Raw genomic sequence first — 23,731 nt, forward strand, 5'->3', positions numbered from 1 at the left:
TTTTTTTTTTTTTTTTTTAGTTATCGGTGGACACAACATCTTTGTTTTGTATGTGGTGCTGAGGATCCAACCTGGGCCGCACGCATGCCAGGCTAGCGTGCTACCGCTTGAGCCACATCCCCAGCCCCAATCCTGCTGCATCTTGATAATTTGTTACCTGAGTGAGGAATATGATTCCATTGAGTGAATAATCTGGCTTAGGGATGATCCTTGTTTTTAGTCACAATAGTTTCCTCTGTCTGATCCCCTTTTTGTCACAGAGGTAATTAGAAACTGTGGGACTAGCTTGGGGGTCAGAGTAGGTGGGGAGAAGGCACAGCCAGGTGGTATAGAAGCTTCCTAAACTTTTATGCAAAATAATGTGTTCATGTGAATCTGGCCTTTTTAAAAATTAAAAAAATATATATTTATTATATTTTAGTTGTAGTTGGACACAATGCCTTTATTTCATTTATTTATTTATTTTTATGTGGTGCTGAGGATGGAACCCAGGGCCTCGTGCATGCTAGGCGAGTGCTCTACCGCTGAGCCACAATCCCAGCCCCACCCCCCCTTTAATTGCAGTTAGAGTTCCAAAGATATTTTAGATTCCCAGAAAGTCAGGGACCCCGAAGTTTAAATTTAGAGATGAGAAAGGTGATCTAGAGGAAGGATGCTGCTCCAGTGGGCAGAGACTACAGAAGGGAAAACTCATCTCTGAAGTGGCAGGAGCTCAGGCTGGGCTTCCCAAATGTGTGCACCACAGCACCCAGGACAACTCTTCCAGAATCCAGCCCAAATCAGGATTCCAATGCCCTTAATCATCATCATCATCATCATCATCATCATCTAGAAGTTGGCAGCTTCTAGAATAATCTAAAGTTGGCATCTCCAGGTCCCACTGAGGCAACACCAGAATTCATTTTGGGGGGATATACAGAAGAATTTTGTCTTGGAAAATTTTGGTGGCCCATTCTGAACTGGCTCTTAAAGGATCCTCTAAAAGGACAAAGAATTTTTAACAATAGAAAACTTTTCAGGAAGGAAGGCTGGGGTTTGGGGTAGGAAAAGCAAAAGTCAGATCAATAAGAAGGGGGAGTCTGAATAACTATCTGAACTAGACAGCTGGCTTGTGGGATGGGGGTGAGTGTGGAAGAACAGGTAAAAAGTACCTGCCCAGGGCCTCAAGTGGGGGGAGGGGAGTCCCTCCTTAGCCCTCACTCTCCACCAAACACAAAACCTCACTCTCCCAGAAGGAGGAATCAATCCACTTAGGATGTGGAAACCAGTTCCTATCTATCCTGAGACCTATAGAAAATCTACAAAAGCAGACCTCTAGGCCCTGGGTTTTAACTGTGTTTTCCAAACAATGGGGTAGAGACCCCACTCTCCTGGTGCAGCATTGAATTCAGAAGGTTTACCTTTGGTTTTCCCTCCAAGACCCTTTCTCCTCTCCCTAGCCTAAATTTCCCACACTGTGGTCTAAAGCTGCCCTTCCTCCAAGTTATCTTATCAAAGAAACTGGTGTGAGGTGATGGGAGGGTTCCCCCACTGCTTTCTATAAGCTAATTCAGTCCATGACTTCCCCCTTAGAGAAGAAAAAGGCATCTTCAAGATCTGTTCTTTCCAAAAGAGGCAATTATCTTATAATTCATCTTCTTCTCCAGTCATAAAACCTATTTTGTCAGTTTTCTTAGACCCTGTTCTACATTGGCAGGAGACCTTGAGGTAGGATGTGGGGGCAGAGGCAAGAAAGAAGAACCAGCTCTACCTGAGTTCTTTCCTTCCCACCACCCCCTGCTCTGGGAAGGAAAGGGTGATTGTTACTAGTCCACCATCTCTTCCTGCCATCATTGTGAGGATCCAGGACAAATGTACCCAAAGCAAACAGAGCTAAGACCCTGGGGGATTTAGGGGTGGGGGAAGCTCTCCCAAAATCTTCAACAGAGACCAGAGGTTAGGAAATTATCAGGGCTTCTCTTCCCAGTGGGCTCAGTCCCCAGCACAGCAAAATCCTATCCAATTCCCCAAGCTCTTACCATTATTACCAGGAAAGACACTCAACAATTTGTTTGTAATTAAACGCTTTCCTTCAGCATTTGGGGGGGGGGGTTCCTTTAGACTTGGAACAAATGGAGCGCAGGAGTGGTGACACCTCCCCCTGCCCACCAATGATTAAGGGAACCTCATGTTTACCTTCACACTCATTAGCAATTGATAAAAACTGAATTTGAACTAGCCACTGGCACAAATGATTTTGGCGGGGGAGACTATGTATTTTTTTTGGGGGGGGGAATCTATTGAAATCCCTAGACTTCATACAATTCCAAACAAAGCCCCACATGACTTCAATTACCACCAAACATTTCCAGTTCCCCTCCTCCAACATAAGCTAACACATTCAAACATTTCGAAGCAGGGGTTCCAACTTACTTTCTCCCTTGTCCCAAAGTCAGCCAACAAAAGATGATAAGGTACCTTTCCTCCCATAACCATTTAGCTAAAAACAAAAAAGCTAGATCTTGGGCTCCAAGCTCACTTCTCTGCACCACCCCCAACTAACTAGGTGAGGGAGACAGGGAAGGAGGAGGGAGGTGTGGTTTGGTTAAACTAATAAAATGTTACAACCCTGTTAAATACAATTAAAGGGCTAGATCTCTTGAAGATAATTAAATGCACTTTATTATTATGATTATTAGCTTTTAATTTGCACTATTATCAAGACACATGAGATGGCAAAAAAATGAGTTACGTGGCATAATTGTCTTCAAATCAATCCTTTGGAATTAAAATTCTAAAATATTCCAAATAGTTGAGGAAATTGATGTGTGTTGGAAACTGGAATTCTCATACCAGCAGTCAAAGATATTTTATACATCACTTCTCAGGCAGCTAACTTAAAAAAAGTCTTGACTTTTATTTGGGAGGGGGTAGGAGGAAGATAAGAAACATCTGTTATAAACATTCTATCAATCTTGTGATATAGAATGTCCAGTAAACATTCAACCCCACCCCCACAGCCACAAAGAGCCTGCCCACAGCCTTCTAAAGCAAAGATACCCACTTTTTTTTTTTCTTTTTTTGGACAAGTTTTAAAAGAAACCAGTCTTTTGTCAAAAGAAAACTAAGAATCCCATCCCATCAGTCCACCCATTCCCTCCCCCCAACCTAACCCATTTTTATTGCTTTGTGGAAATAAAAAAGAGAAAAATAGCTCCCAACAACAAAACAAAACAAACAAACAAACAAACAAACAAAACACATACACAAACCAACCTGCAATCTGCTAACCTGAATACCAGTTTTTTGGTTGGGGGCCAGCAGACCACCAGGAAATAAGGGGAAGGCTGCAAAATCTCAAAATCCCAGAATTTGCAAATAAATGTTCAAAGGCTCATGGTACCTCTAAAAATTCAGGCAGAGGATCAGAAATCGAAGTGGTTTGTGTATGTGTGTGTGTGTAGTGGGGGGACGGTTAAAACAGCCCACAAAGCATATTCTGCCTATTTTGGACGCTTAGGGTAGCGAGTGGAAACGAAGAAAAGTCAAAGACAGAAAGAGTGGGCCAGGGGAGTGGGCCAGGGCGGTGGAGGCCATACCTCCCCAGATCCCCGCCCTCTCCCCCACACCATCCTCGGTTTTTTTGTGTTTTTTTTTTTCCCACGTCTTCATCTCGACTGGGAAGTTTCCAAATATCTAGTGAAGGAGTCAGGACAAATGAAGAGGGAAAGAAAAGAAGGAAAAATAAAACGAAATAAAGACGAATCCAAATCTTTAAAAAAATAATCCAACAGCTTCCACAGGCCCAGCGTCAGCGAGGAGGCTCGCAAATTTGGCTTTTATAGAAGTTAAATGGAACTAACTCCCAACTCCTCACAGCCAACAAAAACAGCGCTCAGGCTAGGTGCCTCTCCCAGCAGGCCCAGCCCTGCCAAATCACCAAAAATTTTGAACCAGAGTACATACCGGACGGCTTTAAAAGGGCACTTAAGAAAGGAGAGACCTCCCCCAGGTTCCCACCCCAATCTTCAGCCTTGGCGCCGGCTCCATTGTTTTTTTTGTTTTTTTTTTTCTCTCTCCTTTTTTTTTCTTTTAAATAGAAAATATATAATTAATTTACAAAGACTATTTACAGTTTTAATTACAAACCTGGTGGGGGTGTTGGGCAGAGTTCTCTTTAAAAAGCGACCTAGAAAAGAAATGGTTTCCATTGTTCTTTATTTAAAAAAATAAAATAGGAGTCCGTAGGGAGCCCTCCCACCCCCCCCACCCCCCGCCTCGCCGCAGAAGGAAAGCACAGTGCCATCCTATCCCGGAGGTGCAGGGTAGCCGCGCGCCCTCGCTCACACGGTGGTTTCGCCATGTCGGCTGTTGGTGAGACGCGTGTAGAACTTCCTCCACGAATGCAGAGTCTTGCCGGACCAGATCCAGAAGCCCGACGTGATGCCCACGATGAGAGTCATGAGGTATTTAATCATGTAGACCGTGAAGTCGGGCGACATGCGCGGCGTGTAGTGCGCCGGGCACGGGATGGCCAAGCTCTTGCAGTGCTGGCTCACCCACGAGCGCTCCCAGTGCTCGCGGAAGGCCTGCTCGTAGAAATAGCAGGCTATGACGATGGTGGCTGGCACCGTGTAGAGCACAGAGAAGACGCCGATGCGCACCATGAGCCGCTCCAGCTTCTCCGTCTTGGTGCCATCGTGCTTCATGATGGTGCGGATGCGGAAGAGCGACACGAAGCCGGCCAGGAGGAAGGATGTGCCAATGAACAGGTACACGAAGAGTGGTGCCAGCACGAAGCCCCGCAGCGGGTCCAAGCTATTGAGGCCCACGAAGCACACGCCGCTCAGCAGGTCGCCGTCGATCTGGCCCATAGCCAAGATGGTGATGGTCTTGACGGCCGGCACGGCCCAGGCCGCCAGGTGGAAGTACTGCGAGTTGGCTTCTATGGCCTCGTGGCCCCACTTCATGCCCGCTGCCAGGAACCAGGTAAGCGACAGGATGACCCACCAGATGGAGCTGGCCATACTGAAGAAATAAAGCATCATGAAGAGGATGGTGCAGCCCTCCTTCTTAGTGCCCTGCACCACCGTGCGGTAACCGTCTTCAGAGAAGCGCTCGTTGCATACCACACGCTCCTGGAGGACGAAGCCTGCGATATAGGCCACCGACACCATAGTGTAGCAGCCCGACAGAAAAATGATAGGACGCTCTGGATAGCGGAAGCGCTGCATGTCCACCAGGTAGGTGGTGACAGTGAAGAAGGTGGAGGCACAACACAGCACCGACCAAGTGAGGATCCAGAGGCGTGCGAAACGCGTCTCCTCCTGCGAGAAGAACATGGAGCCGTCGGGCCGCGCGGGTTCGCAGGGAGCAGCACAATCGCGCTCACCCAGAAACTTGTAGCTGAGATAAGACGGCACCTTGAGCACACGCGGGCAGTGGAAAGGGTGCTCCAGCGTGGCGTAGCGTGGGGGCGCGCCGCCTCCGCCGGGGCCTCCCGGGGTGCCACCAGCGCCAGGCTGCAGACCCGGCGGCGGCGCGGTGGTGAGCNGCTCGCCGCGGTCGGACTGAGCCGCCGGAGACACCGTGCACCGCTGCCCTCTCTCCTCCTCTTCCTCCTCCTCTCGCCTCTCAGTTCCCCCTCTCCCCTCCCTTCTCCACCCAGCGACTCCTTTGTGCCTCCTCCAGTCCTCACCTCGGCCTCTCCGATCCCAATTAGTCGGTTTCAAGGGGGCCCCCGCTGGCGGCCCCGCCCTCTCTTCAGCCCCCCAAAAAAGGGATACTTGAAACCGCCCCGTCGAGTTCTAAGCACCGTCCCAAAATGTGCTCTCCGCCAATCAGATTTAAACCCAAGGACCAGCCCCGAGGGCTGGATTGGTCCACCACAACATAATGAGATCAGAAACCAGATGCCAACAAAACTTACCCCCCCTCTTTTTGCTTTTTAAAGAGACAAGCTATTATTACATTAAGGGCTATTTGCCCAGCCCGGGATTTCTCCGGAGTCGCCGCGGCCAGATCCGGAGAAACACATTCCCCAGAGCTGCTAGACTCCAGCGTCTCAAAGCTGGATTACTCAGCTTGCTGGGAGCCCAGGCACTCTGCTGGGTAGGGGTTCTTTAAATCCTTGCCCCCGCCTCCCGCTTCTCAAATCCACCTATTTCAGTCCGATTTTTCTAATCAAATGAAAATTCTCAAGTTGAAAAACTTCTATTAAGGACATTTTTTTTTTTTTGAAACTTGGGGTCGAACCCAGGGCTTTGCGAATGCAAGGCAGACACGCTTTGCCACTGAGCTACATCCCAGCTCTATTAAGGACTTTTTGTTAAAAAAAAAAAAAAAATCTAACAATTTACAAAGACTTCTCTCAGACTTCTCATGGAGCCCGGGCAAAAGTTTCACTTCACCCTACTCGTAGACCCAAAAGAGTGCGCCTCGCCCCTCCCCCTACACACACCCTTAAATAACCCTCTGAAAAAATGAGAGCCTGTCTCTTTAAGAGGCTCTTAAAGGGGCCCGGACTCCAGGGCGTAATTGCCCCGCAGCGAGCACAAAGGAGCCCATTATGGTTCTTTGTGTTCGGTGGCACCTCAAAGTGAGAAAACTCAAGAACTCCGAGGCCGGGAGCTAGAGGGTTGGGGGTTGGGGAGCCGAGGTGAAGGAGAATGGCCGGGAGCTAGCAGCTTCAATCTCCCCCTTCTTCCGAGGCAAATCTTAATTATGCTAAGTAAAGTTTAGTTGCCATAAGGAGAAGGTCTTAATCGAAAGTTAATGGTTGGGGGTGGGGGGTGATGGGCAGTTTTGAGTGAAGAAACGACTCTCTTAGGCCTGGCGAACGTTTGGGGGAATTTTCCTTCTCCCTCCCCACCTCTGCTCCGCCTCCTAAAAGCTTCCAGAGATCCTCTCTAGAGAGAAAGGGGAGTTTTACTCGAACCTTAAGTGATTCCGCAACAGAAAGGGGTGGCGTGTGTCACTAGGGAGGAGGCTGGGGGCTGGGGGCTGGGGAGGATTATTCCCTCCTCCCTCTCACCTGGTTGGGGGGTGGGAGGTGGCCAGGAGGCTAGCTTCTAGTTTGCATTGCTCCCCACTTCTAGGATTTTAAGTTTGAGAGGAAAGTCTGGGGCCCAGAGGGGAATTTGCATGTAAATCTTTTGGGTCTAGTACTGAATGATGGATCAATTATTTCTGTTGTCTGTCGGAAGGAAAGGGAAGGGGGAATTTAAAAGAAGAAAGAAAATTGAGTTTAGAAAGCCCCTTTGCTTCTTAGTATGGGCCAAATCCTCCCAGCCTGGAAAGCTGTTTCCTGTTCCAATCTAGAAAAAGATTGCTTAAAAAAAAAAAAAAAAGAAAGAAAAGAAAAGAAAGAAAGAAAGAAAAAAAGAAGAGAGGGGTGGGGAGAAGAAAAGAAAACTATAAGGAGATGGATGGATAAAAAGAGAGCTGGATTTCACAGGATATATATTTTTTTCTTCATCAATATAAAGATTTTAAGGTTCTTTACAACTTGAAAATACCTCTTATTGTATGCTGAAGAAGTTATTTTTTTCCTCCTCTAGTTAGAGTGTTTTCCTCCAAAATTAAAGGCATAGGACTTTTCGCTGTGCATTTCACCGGCTCATCCTGTCATTTGTGCTCTACAGCAGTCTGGAGATGGAAAAGTTGGAATTTCTTTGCTCTACAGAGCCCAATCCAAGCCTGGGTTGCTGATTCTTCAGACCTCCCTGTCTAGTTTGCTTCACTGCATCTTTACAGCTGGTACCATGCCTTGGAGCTGAGCCCTGGAAACAAAAATGATTAAGACAGGCTCCTTCACCCCACTCACTAAGCTCACAGTTTGATATGAAATTGAAAACAAGCCTCCAATGTGAGCGCAGCATCTCCAATTTCCTACCATGACAAACTGGTTTTCCTGCCCTAGGGCCAGGCCTAAGTGACACTTTTCATTTCCCTGACCACCTCAGGCAGAGGGAGAGCTGGAGCTGGAAAATAGAAATAAAGGACTTTCTTTTCTTTTCTTTCTTTCTTTTTTTTTTCCTTTCTGGTACTGGGGATTAAACCTAAGGGCACTTTACCTCTGGACTACATCCCCAATCTGTTTTATGTATTTATTTTTTAAATTTTGAGACACGGTCTCCCTAACTTGCTGAGGCTGCCCTCTAACTGGAGATCCTCCTATTTAGGCCTTCCAAGCAGCTGGTATTATAGGTGTGCACACCCAGCCCAGCAAGGACTTTCACTCAGTGGACCTTACATTTCTCAGCTCACTCTCCCACTCCCCCTCTTGGATGCTGGAGATCAAATCCAGGGCCTCCAGCCTGCTAAGCAGATCTACCACTGAGCTATAGCGTGAGCCCTCAACACTTTTTTTTTCAAGATAAATGGGATTGAGCTGAGGAGTGTTTTACTACTGAACCACACCCCCAGACCATTTTTAAAAAATATTTTATTATTATTTTTAGTTGTAGTTGGACACAATACCTTTATTTTTATTTATTTATTTGGTGCTAAGAATAGAACCCAGGGCCTCGCACGCATGTGCTAGACAAGCGCTCTACCACTGAGCCACAACCCCAGCCCTTATTTTTTATTTTGAGACAGGATCTCTCTAAATTGCTGAGGCTGGCCTTGAATTTGTGATCCTCTTGCCTCAGCCTTAGGAGTCAGTAGGATTTGTGAGCTACTGAAGCCAGATTTAAAATTAGGTAGTCAGTGTAGTTAGGTAAATCGGGTGAAATCTAAAATGGAGGCCATGCTGACAATGATTCCAGAAACGCAGGACAACTCATGGAATGTTACTGAAGTCCCAGAAAGGCCCTAGGCCAAAGTCCACCCCAAAGAAATGTTAATGGAACCCAGGAAACAGCCCCCAACAGATTTAGAGATAAGCCCATCCCAAAGAAGTGATAAGCCCATCCCAAAAAAAGTGATAATGAAGTCCTTCCTGCCCAGATTACTTGTTTGGCCCACCTGTGTCCCAACCCTTCCCCCTTACATTCCATCACCAAACCTATAAAAAGGGGAACACATTTGCCCTTCAACGGATTCTTGGGTCCCCTTCTTCCTCCGGGAGAAGTCTTTTCTGCTGTCCTTTAATAAACTTCTAATTTCTACTCTGACCTTGCCTCGTGCTTTTCTGGTGTTATTCTTCAACATCGGGGAAGCAAGGACTCATCACTGGCCAACAGTGGTAACATATTGGAGGTTCCACCGAGATTTTTCTACACCGAGGTAAGCCCTCTCCACACACCCCATGTCTGTTTGAGGTGCATCTTTCTCTCTCTTTCTTTCTGGAGGGTAAGGTGGGCACCCGACGGCTACTTAAACGCAATTAGTGCAGCCGCCACTCTTCAAGAGGTTTCCTGGCCTAGGCAGACCCAACCCTTGTTTCTGAGGAGCTTATGTTCCAGGGGGCAGAGACTGACATTTATGACACAGTATACATAAATGTAAAAATTCAAAGTTATGAAAGGAAGGTGTCTGGTCCTATGAAAGTATAATGGGGAAGGAAGTCTGACTGAGTCCATCAGGGTGGGAGAGGAAAGTCTGTGTGGTTGAAGTGAGGAGTGAAGTAGGTTGAAGTAAAACAGCCAGCAGGGATCAGACTTACAGGTGTTTTTGAATGTGGAAATAGGAACTCACAATCTAATGAGGAAACAGTCATGTAAGCAGACAGATAGGGATAGGCATTCCAGACACAAGGAACAGATCCATGTGTATAAGAAAGTACCGAAATAGATGGAATTGGCAGGGCACACTACTTTGGCCATTAGAGCCCCACGTGCATTTGGGGGAGTGATGGCAGAGGAAGCTTCAGGTATGCAGGGAAATTAGGTCCCTTGCATATAGGCTGAGCTCAAGGAGACAAGGATATACTACAGAGGCTACAGAAGGGAAGTGACACACTTCAGTTGTAGTGCATGTAGGCAGCTCTGAGGAACATGAGTGGGAGGGAGCCAGAGTGCCCAGTAGGGGTGGAGCACAAGAGACCATGCAGGAAGACACAGAAGGACAAACCACAGGTTCTCACACATGTAGAAACTAAAAGAGTTGATTTTGCAGAAGTAGAAAGTAGAATACTGGTCACCAGAGGTTAGGAAGTGTAGAGGGAAGGGATTAGAAGGAGGTTGTATTACCACATCTGGGCCTGGTGGACTTACAGGTAAGCCCAGCCACTCAGGCAGCTGAGGCATAAGGCTAGCAAATTGAAGGCTAGCCAGAGCAACTTACTGAGACCCTATCTCAAAAAATAAACAGATAAATAAAAATTTTAACAAGCCAGGTGTGGTGGCACAGTCACATGATGGTTCATGTCTGTAATCCCAGTAGTTTAGGACATTCAAGACAGCAAGATGGTGGTTTCAAAGCCAGCCTCAGAAACAGCTGAGGAACTCAGTGAGACCCTGTCTCTAAATAAAATACAAAATAGGGCTGGGGATGTGGCTCAGTGGTTGAGTGTCTCTGACTTCAGTCCCCAGTACACACACACACACACACACACACACAAAGGGGGGGGCTGTATATGTGGCATAGTGGTAGAGTGCCCCGGGACTCCACCCCAGTACTGCAAAAAAAAAAAAAAAAGGCCAATCAGGAAAGAAATAGTGAGGGCAGAAACTGAGCGCTGAGAACAGACATGTGGGAGTAATAAATAGGCGGAGAAAGAATAAGAGAGGAAACNATTGGATGAGGCCCACCCATATTACTGAGGATAATTTTTTTTTTTATATATCAGAAATTGAACCCAGGGGTACCTAACCACTGAGCCACATCCTCAGCCCTTTTTATTTTTTATTGGGAGACAGGGTCTCACTAAGTTGCTTAGGACCTTACTAAGTTGCTGAAGCTGGCAGCTGGCTTTGAACTTGCTACCCTCCTGCCTCAGCCTCCAGAGCCACTGGCATCAAAGATGTGCGCCATGGTGCCCAGCATAGGTGAGTATTTCAATCCAGTGCCCATGAAAGAGATCTGGCCTAAATTTAGATCTGGTACCATTAAGCTATGATTGGAGGGGCTGGGGATGTGGCTCAAGTGGTACCGCGCTCGCCTAGCATGCGTGCGGTCCGGGTTCGATCCCCAGCACCACATACAAACAAATATGTTGTGTCTGCTGAAAACTAAAAAATAAATATTAAAAAAAAAATTCTCTCTCTCTTTAAAAAAAAAAAAAAGCTATGATTGGAGCTTTGGGAGTGGCTTAGATCATCTAGAGAGAATGGATTGTAGGAAAAGATCAAAGCTTTGGGGGATGCCAAACTTTATGGGGTATGAGGCCACGGAGGGAGAGTGAGGAGCAGTCAAACCAGAAGAAATTCTAACCAACATGTAAATGTCACCAGACTTATTTTTCCTGCATTTGAGAGTCTCAAGTCAGAATTTTAATTTTCTTTGTTTAAGTTATGGAATAATTTTCACTTGACCTGACACTAGGGGAAAAGGTTATTAAATAGTATTCTTTGTACTCACCTACTATATATAAAGCAGATGATCTTCAGAAACTCAGACTCCAGCTTCATGGAGCCTATAGTTTGGAGGGGCTACATTCTGCGATTCCTCTCCTAAGGAACATTTTTTGTGGGCAGGTACCAGTGACTGCACTCAGGGACCCTCAGCCACTGAGCCACATCCCCAGCCCTATTTTGTATTTTATTTAGAGACAGGGTCTCACTGAGTTCCTTAGTCCCTTGCTTTTGCTGAGGCTGGCTTTGAACATGTGATCCTCCTGTCTCAGCCTCCTGAGCCACTGGGATTATAGGTGTGTGCCACGGTACCAGGCCCCTAAGGAACATTTTTATTTGGTCTTGGGCTTCTGCTATGGATTGGGAACCTAGGTGTCCCCAATCATCTCAATTTATGAATATGACATCAAATGTAATTTCCCACTGTAAATCTGATGCACGCTCCCCTTCTGTGATATAAATGGAAGGAGGGGTTTGTTGGAGTAAAAATCTCAACCTGATGGGAGAGGAGAATAGCTGGTGGAAAGGAAAGAAACCTGGTCTGGGGCTCAGAAGATCTGAGACCAAGCCTGGCTTCACCCCATAGGGCCAAGGAACCTTAGGCAAGTCATTTTGCCTTCCTTTGCTTCAGCTCTCTTATCTGTAAAAGAGGATCATAGAGCCATTGATTGATTTTGACCTTTGAGTCAGATGTAGGAGGCTATGAAGACTATTATGTTTGGATCATTGAAACTGTCCTTGCTTCAGGCCTCCCAAACAAGCTGAAAAGGCTGTGAGTCATTGATGAGTGAATGATGGCCAATCAGTAATATTCAACATGCCTCAGGCATGCTTAGCAGAAGAGAGCACAGAGAAGCTCAGCTAGGAAACCTAAGGGTACTACCCAGGGCTCCCCGCTCCCTCCAAAATCCTCCTGTCTTGGTCTGTTTTTTTACCTTGGTACTGGGAAGAGCTGAAGCACTTGCACATATCTTCATAGTCTCCTTGCTGCTTTTCCTCTCAAGGTCATTCTTTCCAGAGGAATCATCTCTCTGCATAGCTAAGTGATCATTCCTGGTATGACCATTCTCCAGGGAATCACCCCTTCCCCAAGAATCCCTGGCAGAGGATCCTTCCCTTCTCCGTCTCCTTTTTTTTTTTTTTTTTTTTTTGGGTACTAGAGATTGAATTAAGGGACACTGAGCCACATCCCCAGCCCTATTTTGTATTTTATTTAGAGACATGGTCTCATTAAGTTGCTTAGCTCCTGGCTTTTGCTGAGGCTGGCTTTGAGGCTGGATTTGAACTCGTGATCCTCCTGCCTCAGCCTCCTGAGCCACTGGGATTACAGGTGTGCACCACTGCACCTGGCTATGTCTCCTTTAATCCTGGGTCAGTGTTCTCCTTCCCTCCAGGTGGAAGGGCTATGTGCATCTAGGGATTGGTAAGAGGGGAGCAAGAACATACTTTCAGATTCTTTAAGATCCTTGAAGGTTTTGCTTATTTTATTTTATTTTATTACTGGGGATTGAAACCAGGGGTGCTTTTCCACTGAGCTACATCATCTGGTCCTTTATTTTATTTTATTTTGAGACTAGGTCTTGCTAAGTTTCTGAGGCAGGCTCAAACTTGCAATCCTCCTGCCTCAGCTTCCTGAGTTGCTGGGATTGCAGGCATGTGCCTCCACGCCTGGAGAAGGTTTTATTTTCTAACCCAAAATATTCTACTCTGAAGAGGTAAATCCTAGATACTTTGTGGCAAGCAGGTTTGAGCCTTTAGCACCTAAGAGGCTAAGCCCTACCCTGACAGACATATTCTGCTTTAGGGGAATCTGTTTCCACCCTGAGCCTGGCCATGAAAATCTGTAATCTACTTTTGTGTGAGATACTAAATTCCCTCTCCCTGAATTACCTTCTCCATGTTGCTCTCAAAGAAATGGCCCTTAGAAACTGGCCACAGAATAATCAGATCTTGGACTCCTGAGCTTTACCTCCTGCCCATTGTTGGTTCCTTCAATCACTTTACCTAAATCCTGTCAAGTTCTTAGACTGCCCTGGCATTGGGGGCACAGGCTAAGGGGGACTTGGCAGAATATAGCTGCCCCTTATCTCTCCTGCACTCTCCCCCAGGGTCTCTAGAAGGCAAGACGGGCTATAAAGAATTAAACATATATACTAGGTGATCTATTAATTAAGGGCTTTAATCAGTCCAAGCCTTAGGCTGAGCTACAGCAAGGTGTGGGTTACTCAGAGCAAACTGGGGAAAAGGGGGCTGAAAGATCATAGCTGGGTTTGATTAGTTAGGTACTAGAGGTGACTCTGCTTTCTAGACCAGGAAATACAGGTCCCTAGGAATGAATGAGTTAGGTTTTTTACCTCTCAGAACCTTTTAGAACCTAAAGTCAAGAGAAGAGGAATGGGAACATGGGAACATTGGAATCAGATCTGTAGACATGATGGGGCCCTCAGTGGGGGACGGGGGTGCCCACTGGGGAGGGAGGGTCAGGATAGGTTGGCCACACCTCATCTCCTAACTCATTCTCTTTCCACTCTGTCCTTCTCCCCTTGGTTTCTCCCAGAATTTCTCTCCCTTCCCTCCAGGCTGGGCCACCTCACCCCCTCCCCTTTCTCTTTCCTGTAACTTATGCTGTTGTTGGGAGTTGGAGGAGCTGGGCTGGTTTGAAAGGAGGCCCCTCTGCTTTTCAGGGAGGAATTGAAACCGTGGAGCTGGGGGTGAGGGGAGGCAGCAGAGGGGGAGGGGCGACTTGAGAAATCAAAGCGGCTGCAGCTCCATCTGGGAAACCAACTTTGATTTACTAGCAAGGACCTGGCTCTCCCACCACCCCCACCCTCGCCCCCTCCTCCTCCTTCCCTGGACTTTGTTTTGTGGGGCTAACTGGGGGACCGACCCCTCCCCCAACCTGAAAACCTGCTCTTGCTCTGAGAGGACTTGCCCAGGGGAGGAAGCCAGGAGGACCCTGGCTGTCTGGCCAATGACACTTCTGAAAGGGGCCCAGGGTCTCAGGAACTGGGTAGGAGAGTACCCCTGGGAAAGAGGGAAACCCCTCACACAGGCAGCCCTGGCCCAAGCAGATTCTGCCTTACTCTGGTTTAGGGTGACCTTCTCCCTGAGACGCAGGGCTAGGATGTGGCCGCTGAGCATCCAGGCAGGGATTTTTCATCTATCTGTGGTTTTCCCCTTCCAAACTGGTGGTAAGAGCCAAGAAAAAGACAATGATTGTGAAGGAAAAAGGGAAAAAAATGTATTTTAATAGATTCTTTTGTTCTGAGGTTCAGTGTGATTTCCTGAGGAGGGTGGGTTCCTGTGGGTACTCAAGGTATTTTTGTGTAGAAGTGTCCTCTCCTCTCTTATCCCTTCTATTTCATTTTCTCCTTCTCTTTCATTTTCTCCTTCTCTTTCAAACCCTTAACCCCCTCAAGGTTTAAGACCTTCTCTAACCAAACCCCTACCATGGAAATAGGATCTGAAAGATCTGCAACCCCAGTGGAGTCAAAATGGAGAACAGAGTAAAAGGGATTCAAGGAGAGGCTCTTGGGCATTATCTTCTTACTCCAACCTAGTCCTTCTCCATGGGACCATGGAGCTTTCAATCCCTGGACTCCCGGGTTCTAGGCAGAACTCCCTTTTCCTGAATCTCTACTTTTGCTAGCATTTTTAGGGTTCAGCATCCAAATGTAGGACTAGCACTCGCAAGAGGAAGAGGGTAATTCAGTATGTGCTCAGCACTAATCTAACCTTTTCAGAGCTCAGACTGCTGCATCACAGCTTCTGCCCCAACACTAGGTTTCTGGAAGCCTGGATTCTGCATGCATGCAGAGAAGGGATACTGCAGGGTGGGCAACTGGGTGCATCTGTTGGGAATACAGATTCCTGGAGCACTCCTGCTAACTCGTCTGCACACTCTAGACATATCTGCTTCCCAGACCTTTCAATTAGCTTTCATAGCCTTGGTTACTCTTGGCAGCTGCCCAGTCCTGCTCTGTTCCCCCCACTTCAACTCATTAAAAGTCCTTCAACCTCTAACCCTAATGTATCTTTCCAGGTTTAATTTTTACCACACTTCCTTTTGTGGTGGACCAGATTGATTGGCCCTTAGCATCCATTCCCACCTCCTTCCTGTAATACAGAGGTTGGAAGCCCAAAACCTCAATTCCCAGCCTCCTTTGCAGATAGAGCTGTGGATATAAAGTGTAGTCATTTGCTCTTTGGAAGGTGGAAGGGAACTGAGGCCATGCTCCTGCTGCTCTGGCAGATAAGGCCCTGGAGATGGGGTTTCCTCTAACAGCACCTCATTGTTTGGTCTTTGTGATGGCAGTAGCAGCAGTGGCACTAATGCCTAAGGGCAGCCAATGGACCCTGTCCTTGACTTAGTGCCAGTGAGTGGCAGCCTCCTGAGTCTGTCTAGCTGCTTGTGGCAAAGGTAGAAACCCCAGTTGAAGGATCATTTCTATGGCTTCTTATCAAGTCTTCACCTCCAGTTCATCCAACAATTTTCTTATTCTTTTTTGGGGGGGGTACCAGGGATAGAGCCCAAGAATACCAAACCACTAAGCCACATTCCCAGCTATTATTATTATTATTATTATTATTATTATTATTATTATTATTCCCAGGGGTATGTAACCCTAACCCACATTCCCAGCCCTTTTTATTTTTTATTTTGAGACAGGGTCTTGCTAAGTTGCTTGGGGCCTTGTTAAATTGCTGAGGTTGGCCTCGAACTTGGAATCTTCCTGCCTCAGTCTCCTGGGTCACTGGGATTATAGGTGTGCATCACCACACCTAACTCCTTTTTATTTTTTATTTTGGGACAGGTTCTCACCAAGTTGCTTAGGGCTCCCCAGTGATAAGCTCAGTGATAGAGCACCCCTGTGTCCCCAGTACTTAAAAAAAAAGGAAGATATAGAAAATTTTTCTTTCCCTCCCAACATGCACACACCAAGAAAAGTCCACATGAGCACAAGAGAAGGTAGCCATCTGCAAGCCAGGAAGAGAGTCCTCTATGACCCATATCTAAGACCCAGCTATTCTGGTACCCTGATCTGGGACTTTTAGCATCCAGAACTATAAGAAAATAAATTTCTATCATTTAAGCGACCTGACTATGATATTTTGTTATAGCAACCCAAGCTACTTAGGGTCCCACTAAATTTCCGAGGCTAATCCCAAACTTGTGTTCCTCCCACCTCAGCCTCCTGAGTTGCTGGGATTGAAGGCAAATCCCAGGACACCTGGCTATCTCTTCCTTTTGTAAGGTCAGAGGTTCTTGGTTGTTAGGACCCCATCCTTAGGACTTCATTTAATTACCTCCTGAAAAGCCTGTCTCCAAATACAGTCACATTAGGGGTTAGAGGTTTGGATGAATTTTGTGAGGATACAATTTGGTCCAGAGCACCTGTGTCAAATCTTCTGCAGAAAATACCTAGAATGGTTTTGGTTTATTCTAAATCCTGACTTTGCCATGAACTAGATGGCTACTTGGTACTTTCATTCTCTATGTCTTTGCACATGCTTCTAAATCTAGAAACTCAGAGACTACAGCAGGAGGATTGCAAGTTCAAGGCCAGCCTGGGCAGAGCCTTTGGATTCTGTTTCAAAATGTTAAAAAGGGTTGGGGATATAGTTCAGTGGTAAAGTACCCCTGGGTTCCATCCCCAGTACCAGAAAAAGAAAACAAAAACTTGTTAAAGGAATCAATACTGTCTGTAAATAGACAAATTCTAAAGTTCCCTAGGCTGGGTAGTCTAGAGATTTAAATACCCTTTCCCTTCTGGGCAGCCAGTCTTACTTCCCTCCTGAATGTTTTGCCCCACCTTACACTCCCATTTTGGGATGGGAAAGCTACCCTCTGAGGAGGAAAAATGATCTAGTCAGGTTTCTAGGGTCCAAATTTCTAGTCTCCAGTTTTGACAAGATTATCTAGTTCCTTGAAATCGCATTTAATTGAAAGTATGTTCTGGTATCCAATCTGAGAAGAAATGAAATGAAAAACAAATTTGACATCATGATAAGAACCCATGAGATGGACATGGGACACTTGAATTTGTGGGTCCTGGCCTTAGTACTTTCTAGTACTTTCTAGCTCTCTAACCTACAGTGAGTCATTTTGCTTCTTTGAGTATCAAAGCCCTATCTGCAGAATGGGCATAATAAATCTGTCCTCTTTCCTCTGAAGTAATGATTAAGTGAGAAATGTGATTTGGGAAGGGAAACTTAGGTCAGTACATGCTGCTTTGTAACCTGGAAGCAGAATATCAGCCAGAGGTCAATTTAGAGGCCTGCGCAGGACTTGAGGCTGGCAGGCATATAGTTTTGGGGTGCTATGCTGTGCTGGACTTGAACTGGATTGGACTTGAACTCCACAGATATTGCTTCCTTACTATGTTCCTTTGGACAGGTCACTCAAACTTTCTGAAGATCAGACTCTTCATCAATATGATGGGGATTTAATCTTCTCTCTCAAAGGATCATGAGGATCAGACAAAGTGTTCACTTCACTTAGTGAATGCTTAGTGTTTGTTTTTCCTACTCTTCCTAGATCAGGTAGAGGCAGCTGGAGAAGGAGGTTTTCCAGGGTCTTGGCGCGGGTGTTAGACTTCTAAGACCTAGGGCCTAGGAGGTATCAGGTTGCTAACCCTCACAAGCCTGGTCACTCTGATTGATTAACCCTTTGAGAAATTCCATGGCCTAGGGGTTGGCAGTAGGGAAGACAAATATGCTAACGTTGGGCTGAAGTAAAAAACCACAGGTAACTTCAGCTTAGGGGACAGGTAGATGCACCTCTTGGAAGCTGAGGCTAACAAGGTTATGCTCCAGGCAATGTTCTTTAGACCCCCACCCCCAATTCTTCTAAAAATTTCTAGCATTCCCAAGGAGAGAAAAGGACTCCTTAGGATGAGAAGGAAGAGATCAAGGTCTCAATGCTGAATACCTCCACTTGCTAGGAGGGAATGCAATGCTGAGCTAGCTTCTGGGGGCCTCTGAGGATGGATTGGGGGCCTAGGGTTCTACCTAGGGGGTCATTGGGAGCAGAAGAGAACATACTTCTCTCCTCTCCCCAGGAAGCTTTCCTTCCCTGCAGCTGGTGCCCCAAGGACCCCCTCCCTATTCCAGGCCCTTCCCTTAGAGAAAGCCTGCTGAGCCTGGAATGAGAAGAATCTGAACTACAAACAGACCTCCCAGCACACCCCCAACTCTTCTCTAACCACTCCTGGCCAGCAAAAGGCTGCTTTCCTGGAGCTGGACTAGGAGGCCGGGCTGGGATTTGGGCTGGGGAGTAGGGGCCTAGGTAGGGAGATTTTTTTTCTGGAGAGGGAGGGGAAGGGAAAGGGTGAGAGCAGGGTAGGGACCAGGCCTTACAAGAACCATATTTTCCAGGCTAAAAATAAGAACCAGTCAGAGGAGTTTCTGGAACTATGGGATTGGGAGCTCCAAATCAAGCTTTTCCAAGAAAGATCCAAGCCTTGAGGTCTCCACCCAAGAGTGATGAGCAATTGCCCAAATACAGCCCAGGAACAGAGAAAAAAAGATCCTGGCCCTCAACTCTCAACCACTCTGTGTGGCCTCTCTTTCTTCCAAGGGCCACACTATCCCAGTTCTCAGTCTGGGCTGCCTAACTGGGTTTGAGGACATGAATGGGCTTGGGGAGTTGGGGGCAGGGTCTGGAATCAGAGGAAAGATGGAGAGACCAGCCAAAAGGACAGATGGCAAAGAGCCAGAGGGGGCCTCCTTCTGCCCGCCACACTTCCCCAGACCCTGGCCTCCTGCCCATAGTCCCCCTAGCCCTCTTACCCCACCTGGACCCAGTCCTGGACTTCAATGTGAGTTAGCCAAGGCTGTCAGTGCCCAGGGATGCCCAGGCTGCCTACTAGAGGGGGAACCCTGGGGAGGAGACCAGGGAGGAGAGGCTGCTGGAGCTGGAAGCAGCCTGAGGCAGGATGACCTCTTCATGGGGGTGGCTCTCCCCAGCTTGTAGAACACAGCTCCTGCCAAGGGTGGTATAGAAAGGCACAGAGCCCACAGCAGGCTGGGGAAGGCCGCTGAAAAGGCAGCTTAAGGGCTTCCTGCTGGGGGAGATGGATTAGGGGCCTGTGGGGAGGGAGCTGGGCAGTGAGAAAGGCACTGGCCCAATGCCAGAACCCCTTGGCCAAAGGCCCTCTGGGACTGGGAGTCCCTGGGTGTCTGGCAGGCAGGGGTCAGTATCCTCCACTTCCTTATACAGGGGCCCAGCCAGGGCAACACGTGGGAATAGGGAGATAGACTATGGGGACCTCAAAATAGAGGTGGGAAGGAAAAGGAAGAGACATATCTAGAAAGAAAAGAACTGACTTCCCCAGTTATTTTACCTGTCTGCCTGGTATCTTGGACGGTCCTTGACGGTCCAGGGCTGGTTTCACTCTAGCCCTGGGCTCCACTTGTCTAATCTGTGAGATGGGAATTTTGAGGTCATGCTGGGAATGGAACAAATACTGTGGACTTGGAATCTCAGATTTTTGTTATCACCAGTCAAATATGAAAGAAAAAAAAGTTCCATTTTAGATAGCATATTGTGAAGTAATGACGTGTGCTTTCTGGAGATTGTAAAGCATTGTACAAATGTGAGGCACCAAGATACTATCTCTGGATGTATATGTACAGCTATCCTGTTGATGGATGTTCTGGGAAAGGAAAGACATGCATTGAGGACCCGGGGCTGTCCTATGTAGGGCACTTGGCAACTCTTTTATCTTCGAAATAATTTTAAAAAATTGGTTTCTGTAGTTATAGATGGGCAGAATGTTTTTATTTTATTTGTACATGGTGCTAAGGCTTGAACCCAGTGCCTCACACTTGCTAGGCAAGGGCTATACCCTGAGCTACATCCCCAGCCTTTTAAAATTTTTTTATTTTGTGACAAGGTCTCACTAGATTGTTAAAACTGGCCTTGAACTTGTGATTCTCTTGCCTCAGCCTTCCCAGTAGCTGGAAAGGATTCTCAGTTTTTTAAAAGGGTATTTGACCCTGGGGTCTGGAAACATTATTGTTATTATTATTTTGGCAGAGTTGAGGATTGAACCCAGGGCTTTATGCATGCTAGGCAAGTATTCTACCACTGAGCCACTTGCCTCTGGTGCTTCCCTGCCTCTTTTTTTTTTTTTGTGTGTGTGTATATATATATGTGAGCTAGACTGGCCTTGAACTTCTGAGTTCAGGTCATCCTCCTGCCTCAGCCTCCAGAGTAGCTGGAAGTACAGGCATGTAGCAGTGCCAAGACAGATGCATTCTTCTTCTTTTTTTTTTTAATATTTATTTATTTTTTTAGTTATCGGCAGACACAACATTTTTCTTTGTATGTGGTGCTGAGGATCGAGCCCGGCCGGGCCGCGCTGCAAGCTCGCCAGGGGAGCGCACTACCGCTTGATCCCCAGGGATGCATTATTCTTAGGTCCCTAAATTTAGATCAAGGATTTCCCCAGAGGCTAGACTCCTTCTCCTGGCTCTGGTTAGGCTCCTTGGGGGAGAGGCTTAGGTCCTCAAGACCCTACCTCATAGCACATAGGTTAGGCAGGGTTTCCAAATCTGAAATGGGTCCAGATGACAAGATAAGATGCTGCTGGCCACTGCAGACAGTCTCTGGGGAGAAGGGGCTCTAGTCCTGGGTACTCCAACCTCAGGGCATCCCTGGATCAGAGCTTCCCCGTCTCCAAACTCACTGGGCCAGCCCCCTTCTTTGTGCTAGATTTTTTCCCACAGCCCGGCAAGGGGGGTGCTGGGATCCCAGGCCTACCCCCTCCTGCTGGGCAGCACCCCATCAACCCCCACATAAAAAGCTTGGGAGGGGAGAAGGAGGGGGCGTTCTCACTCTGAGGAAGCCCTGGTACCCTTCTCCCTTTCTGGGGAACAAGAAACTTGCTAATGGCTTGGGCCCCTTCCCCAGCCCCTGGCCCCAGCCCTGGCTCCCCCAGACAAAAAGCTGCTTTACATGAGAAGAGCGGGCTGGCCTGGCCTTACCCGGGCACTCAAAGAGGCGGTAGCCCCTGACAGCCTGGGCTGCCCCTGCCCCCGCCGAGGCCTCGTTTAGTTGCAATTAGCAATTCTTTGCATATCCCCCCACGGGGCTGAGAGGGACGCCTGTCCTCACCTTCTAAACCCAGCCTTCAACCTTTCGAAGCCTCCCAGCCAGGGCTCCCTGCCCCCTCCTCTCTCCTTCCTCTTCATGGCCCCACCCCCAACTCTCCAATTCCTCTGTCGGCTTCCTTGCAGTTCTCCAAAGAACCAGGCACCCCAGGGGCCAAACCAAGGGCGCTGGGGTAGGGCTGGGGGGAGGGGTGAAACTGGGGTTACCCTGGCTGGGGGATCCCCTCTGCCTCTTCCTTCCCTTCTTCCCACCGGTTACCCCCTCTCCAAATCAGGCCTAGCTTTTGGATGAGTAGGAAGGTAGAGACCTGGGGGAAGAGACATTTTGAGCAGGGGCAGGGGTAGATGGGGAGCCTGGTGGCTCTGCCTAGGATTAAGTCAGATTAGGTGTCTTCTGGCTGACCTGACCCTTGAAGGTGCAATTTGAACTTCTCCATCTTTCAGAGGGACCTCAGTGTAGGACTGGGGATGAAGACCCCCCCACACACACCCCCATTCAGCACCAGACAGGCAATGGTAGGGTTGGGCAAACTTGGAAAATGAAAAAGAGATAGGATCCCAGAGCCCCTTTTAGGCTCACGTTAAATCCACTATTCAGTGTCTGGTCCCAGATCGGCATAGAAGGGTAGGTGAGCTGGGCAAATTTGGAGTTGGTGAGTTTGAGGCCTGGGGATGTAAGTCAGTGGTAAAGTGTCCTTGGTTCAGTCCCAGTACCCAACAACAAAAAAAGAAAAAGAAAAAAAAAAAAAAAGAAAGAAAGATCAGGAGAGGGATCACTTCAAGCCTTTGATCTGCATTAGGGTTCTGCCTCCCTTCTCCTGTCTCCATCAGGGAGAGCCCTTGGTACAGCGAGCACTCTAGAGCCAGCTAGTAGAGGGGACTTCTAGCTAGATCTGTACTCCCTACATTCACAGGGCCTTCCTTTGCCCCAACGACCCAGATTGAACACCTCTGGAAGAGATCTTATTCCATCCTCTGAGGAAATTCTTCACTGACCTTAGAGGGCCAGAGGTGGGTGGAGCAAGTTTGCTGGAGTCTGGGGTTCTGGTTGGGATGGTGATACTGAGGGGCATCTCTGGGGGGGGGTGTCTTTAGGATTTATAAGAGGAATAGAGCTGGGCTTACTTGGAGGCTCAGCTGAAAGTTCCTGGTGAGCTGATATGGTATTGATTGTACACTCCTCATGCAAATAAGGGTGTGGCTTAGGGTTAGGAAACTAAAAAGAAAGATTATGGCTTCTTTGCCAACCTCAGATGGGCTCTCAAAGTGCAAGCCCTTGGGGATTGGGGATTTAGCTCAGTGCCTGAGAACTTGCTTAGCAAGCACTAGACCCTAAGTTCTGTCCTTGGCAAGAAAGAAAGAGAGAGAGAGAGAGAGAGAGAGAGAGAGAGAGAGAGAGAGAACAACTTGAGGCCTTGGTGTCTGATCTCACATCTCAGAACCAGGGAGAAAACTGCAAATCCACTCTAAAAATGGGGTTTGGGTTTCTCCAGGGGGTTCTAGGAAAGAAGTCACTCAGGATTATTTTCTGTAAAATGTAATGACCTCCTTTCCCTTCAGAAATCTCCAACCTCTGTCCTGGAAGAGTGCCCCATAAATAAAAGAAGGGATGTGAGCTCACATGTAGAGGTGAGTAAGAAGAGGTGAGTGAGAAGAGGTGAACTGGCCAAAAGGAAAGAAGGACCTCTGGAGCTAAGGTCCCAGCCTGTCCCATTTCCTCCTCCAAAGTCTGTCCCCAGGAGTTTCACTGCAAGGCCTGGATTCCAGTATCTCAAAAGAATCCTGGCAGACTGGGAATCCAGAGTCCTGGAATCTTATTTTCCTCAGCTAGTGGAGGAACTGGGGGTCTCTGGACTCATGAAGCCCTCCTGGCCACCTAACTCCCCTGGGAGGAAGGAATGTAATGGGGGTCAAGGGTCAGGAGCTCTGGGCAGGAAGCAGTTGAGCAAAATGCAGGAAATTCTCCTGAGAACTGTCCTCCCACAGTCCTCCCCTTGGGGAACATACAGGTGGGAGGACTGGGACAGGAAGGCGAAAGGCAGAGGCAGAAGGAGGCAGGGTCTCTGCCATTTGATGTTTGTCTCTGTCCCATCCTCACTGCAGCCGGCAGTTCCCACAGTCTATCCCTCCCAAACTGAGGCATTGGAGTTCCATCTGGCTGACCCAAGAGCCCCTCC

At 47.6% G+C, this 23,731-nt stretch overlaps 1 protein-coding gene across 1 annotated transcript; it reads right to left on the reverse strand.

The window, feature by feature from the left end:
- Positions 1-2,638: 2,638 nt before the first annotated feature.
- Positions 2,639-22,627, reverse strand: Fzd2 (frizzled class receptor 2). The gene is made up of 3 exons (XM_048787362.1): positions 22,551-22,627; positions 14,244-14,418; positions 2,639-5,534 (listed from the first exon to the last, which is right to left on the reverse strand). Exons 1-3 carry the CDS (start codon positions 22,625-22,627, stop codon positions 4,323-4,325), a joined length of 1,464 nt encoding a protein of 487 aa, XP_048643319.1. The 3' UTR covers positions 2,639-4,322.
- Between the last annotated feature and the right edge of the window lie 1,104 nt (positions 22,628-23,731).

Source organism: Marmota marmota, unplaced genomic scaffold (assembly GCF_001458135.2).
Source record: "Marmota marmota marmota unplaced genomic scaffold, marMar, whole genome shotgun sequence".
Taxonomy (NCBI): domain Eukaryota; kingdom Metazoa; phylum Chordata; class Mammalia; order Rodentia; family Sciuridae; genus Marmota; species Marmota marmota.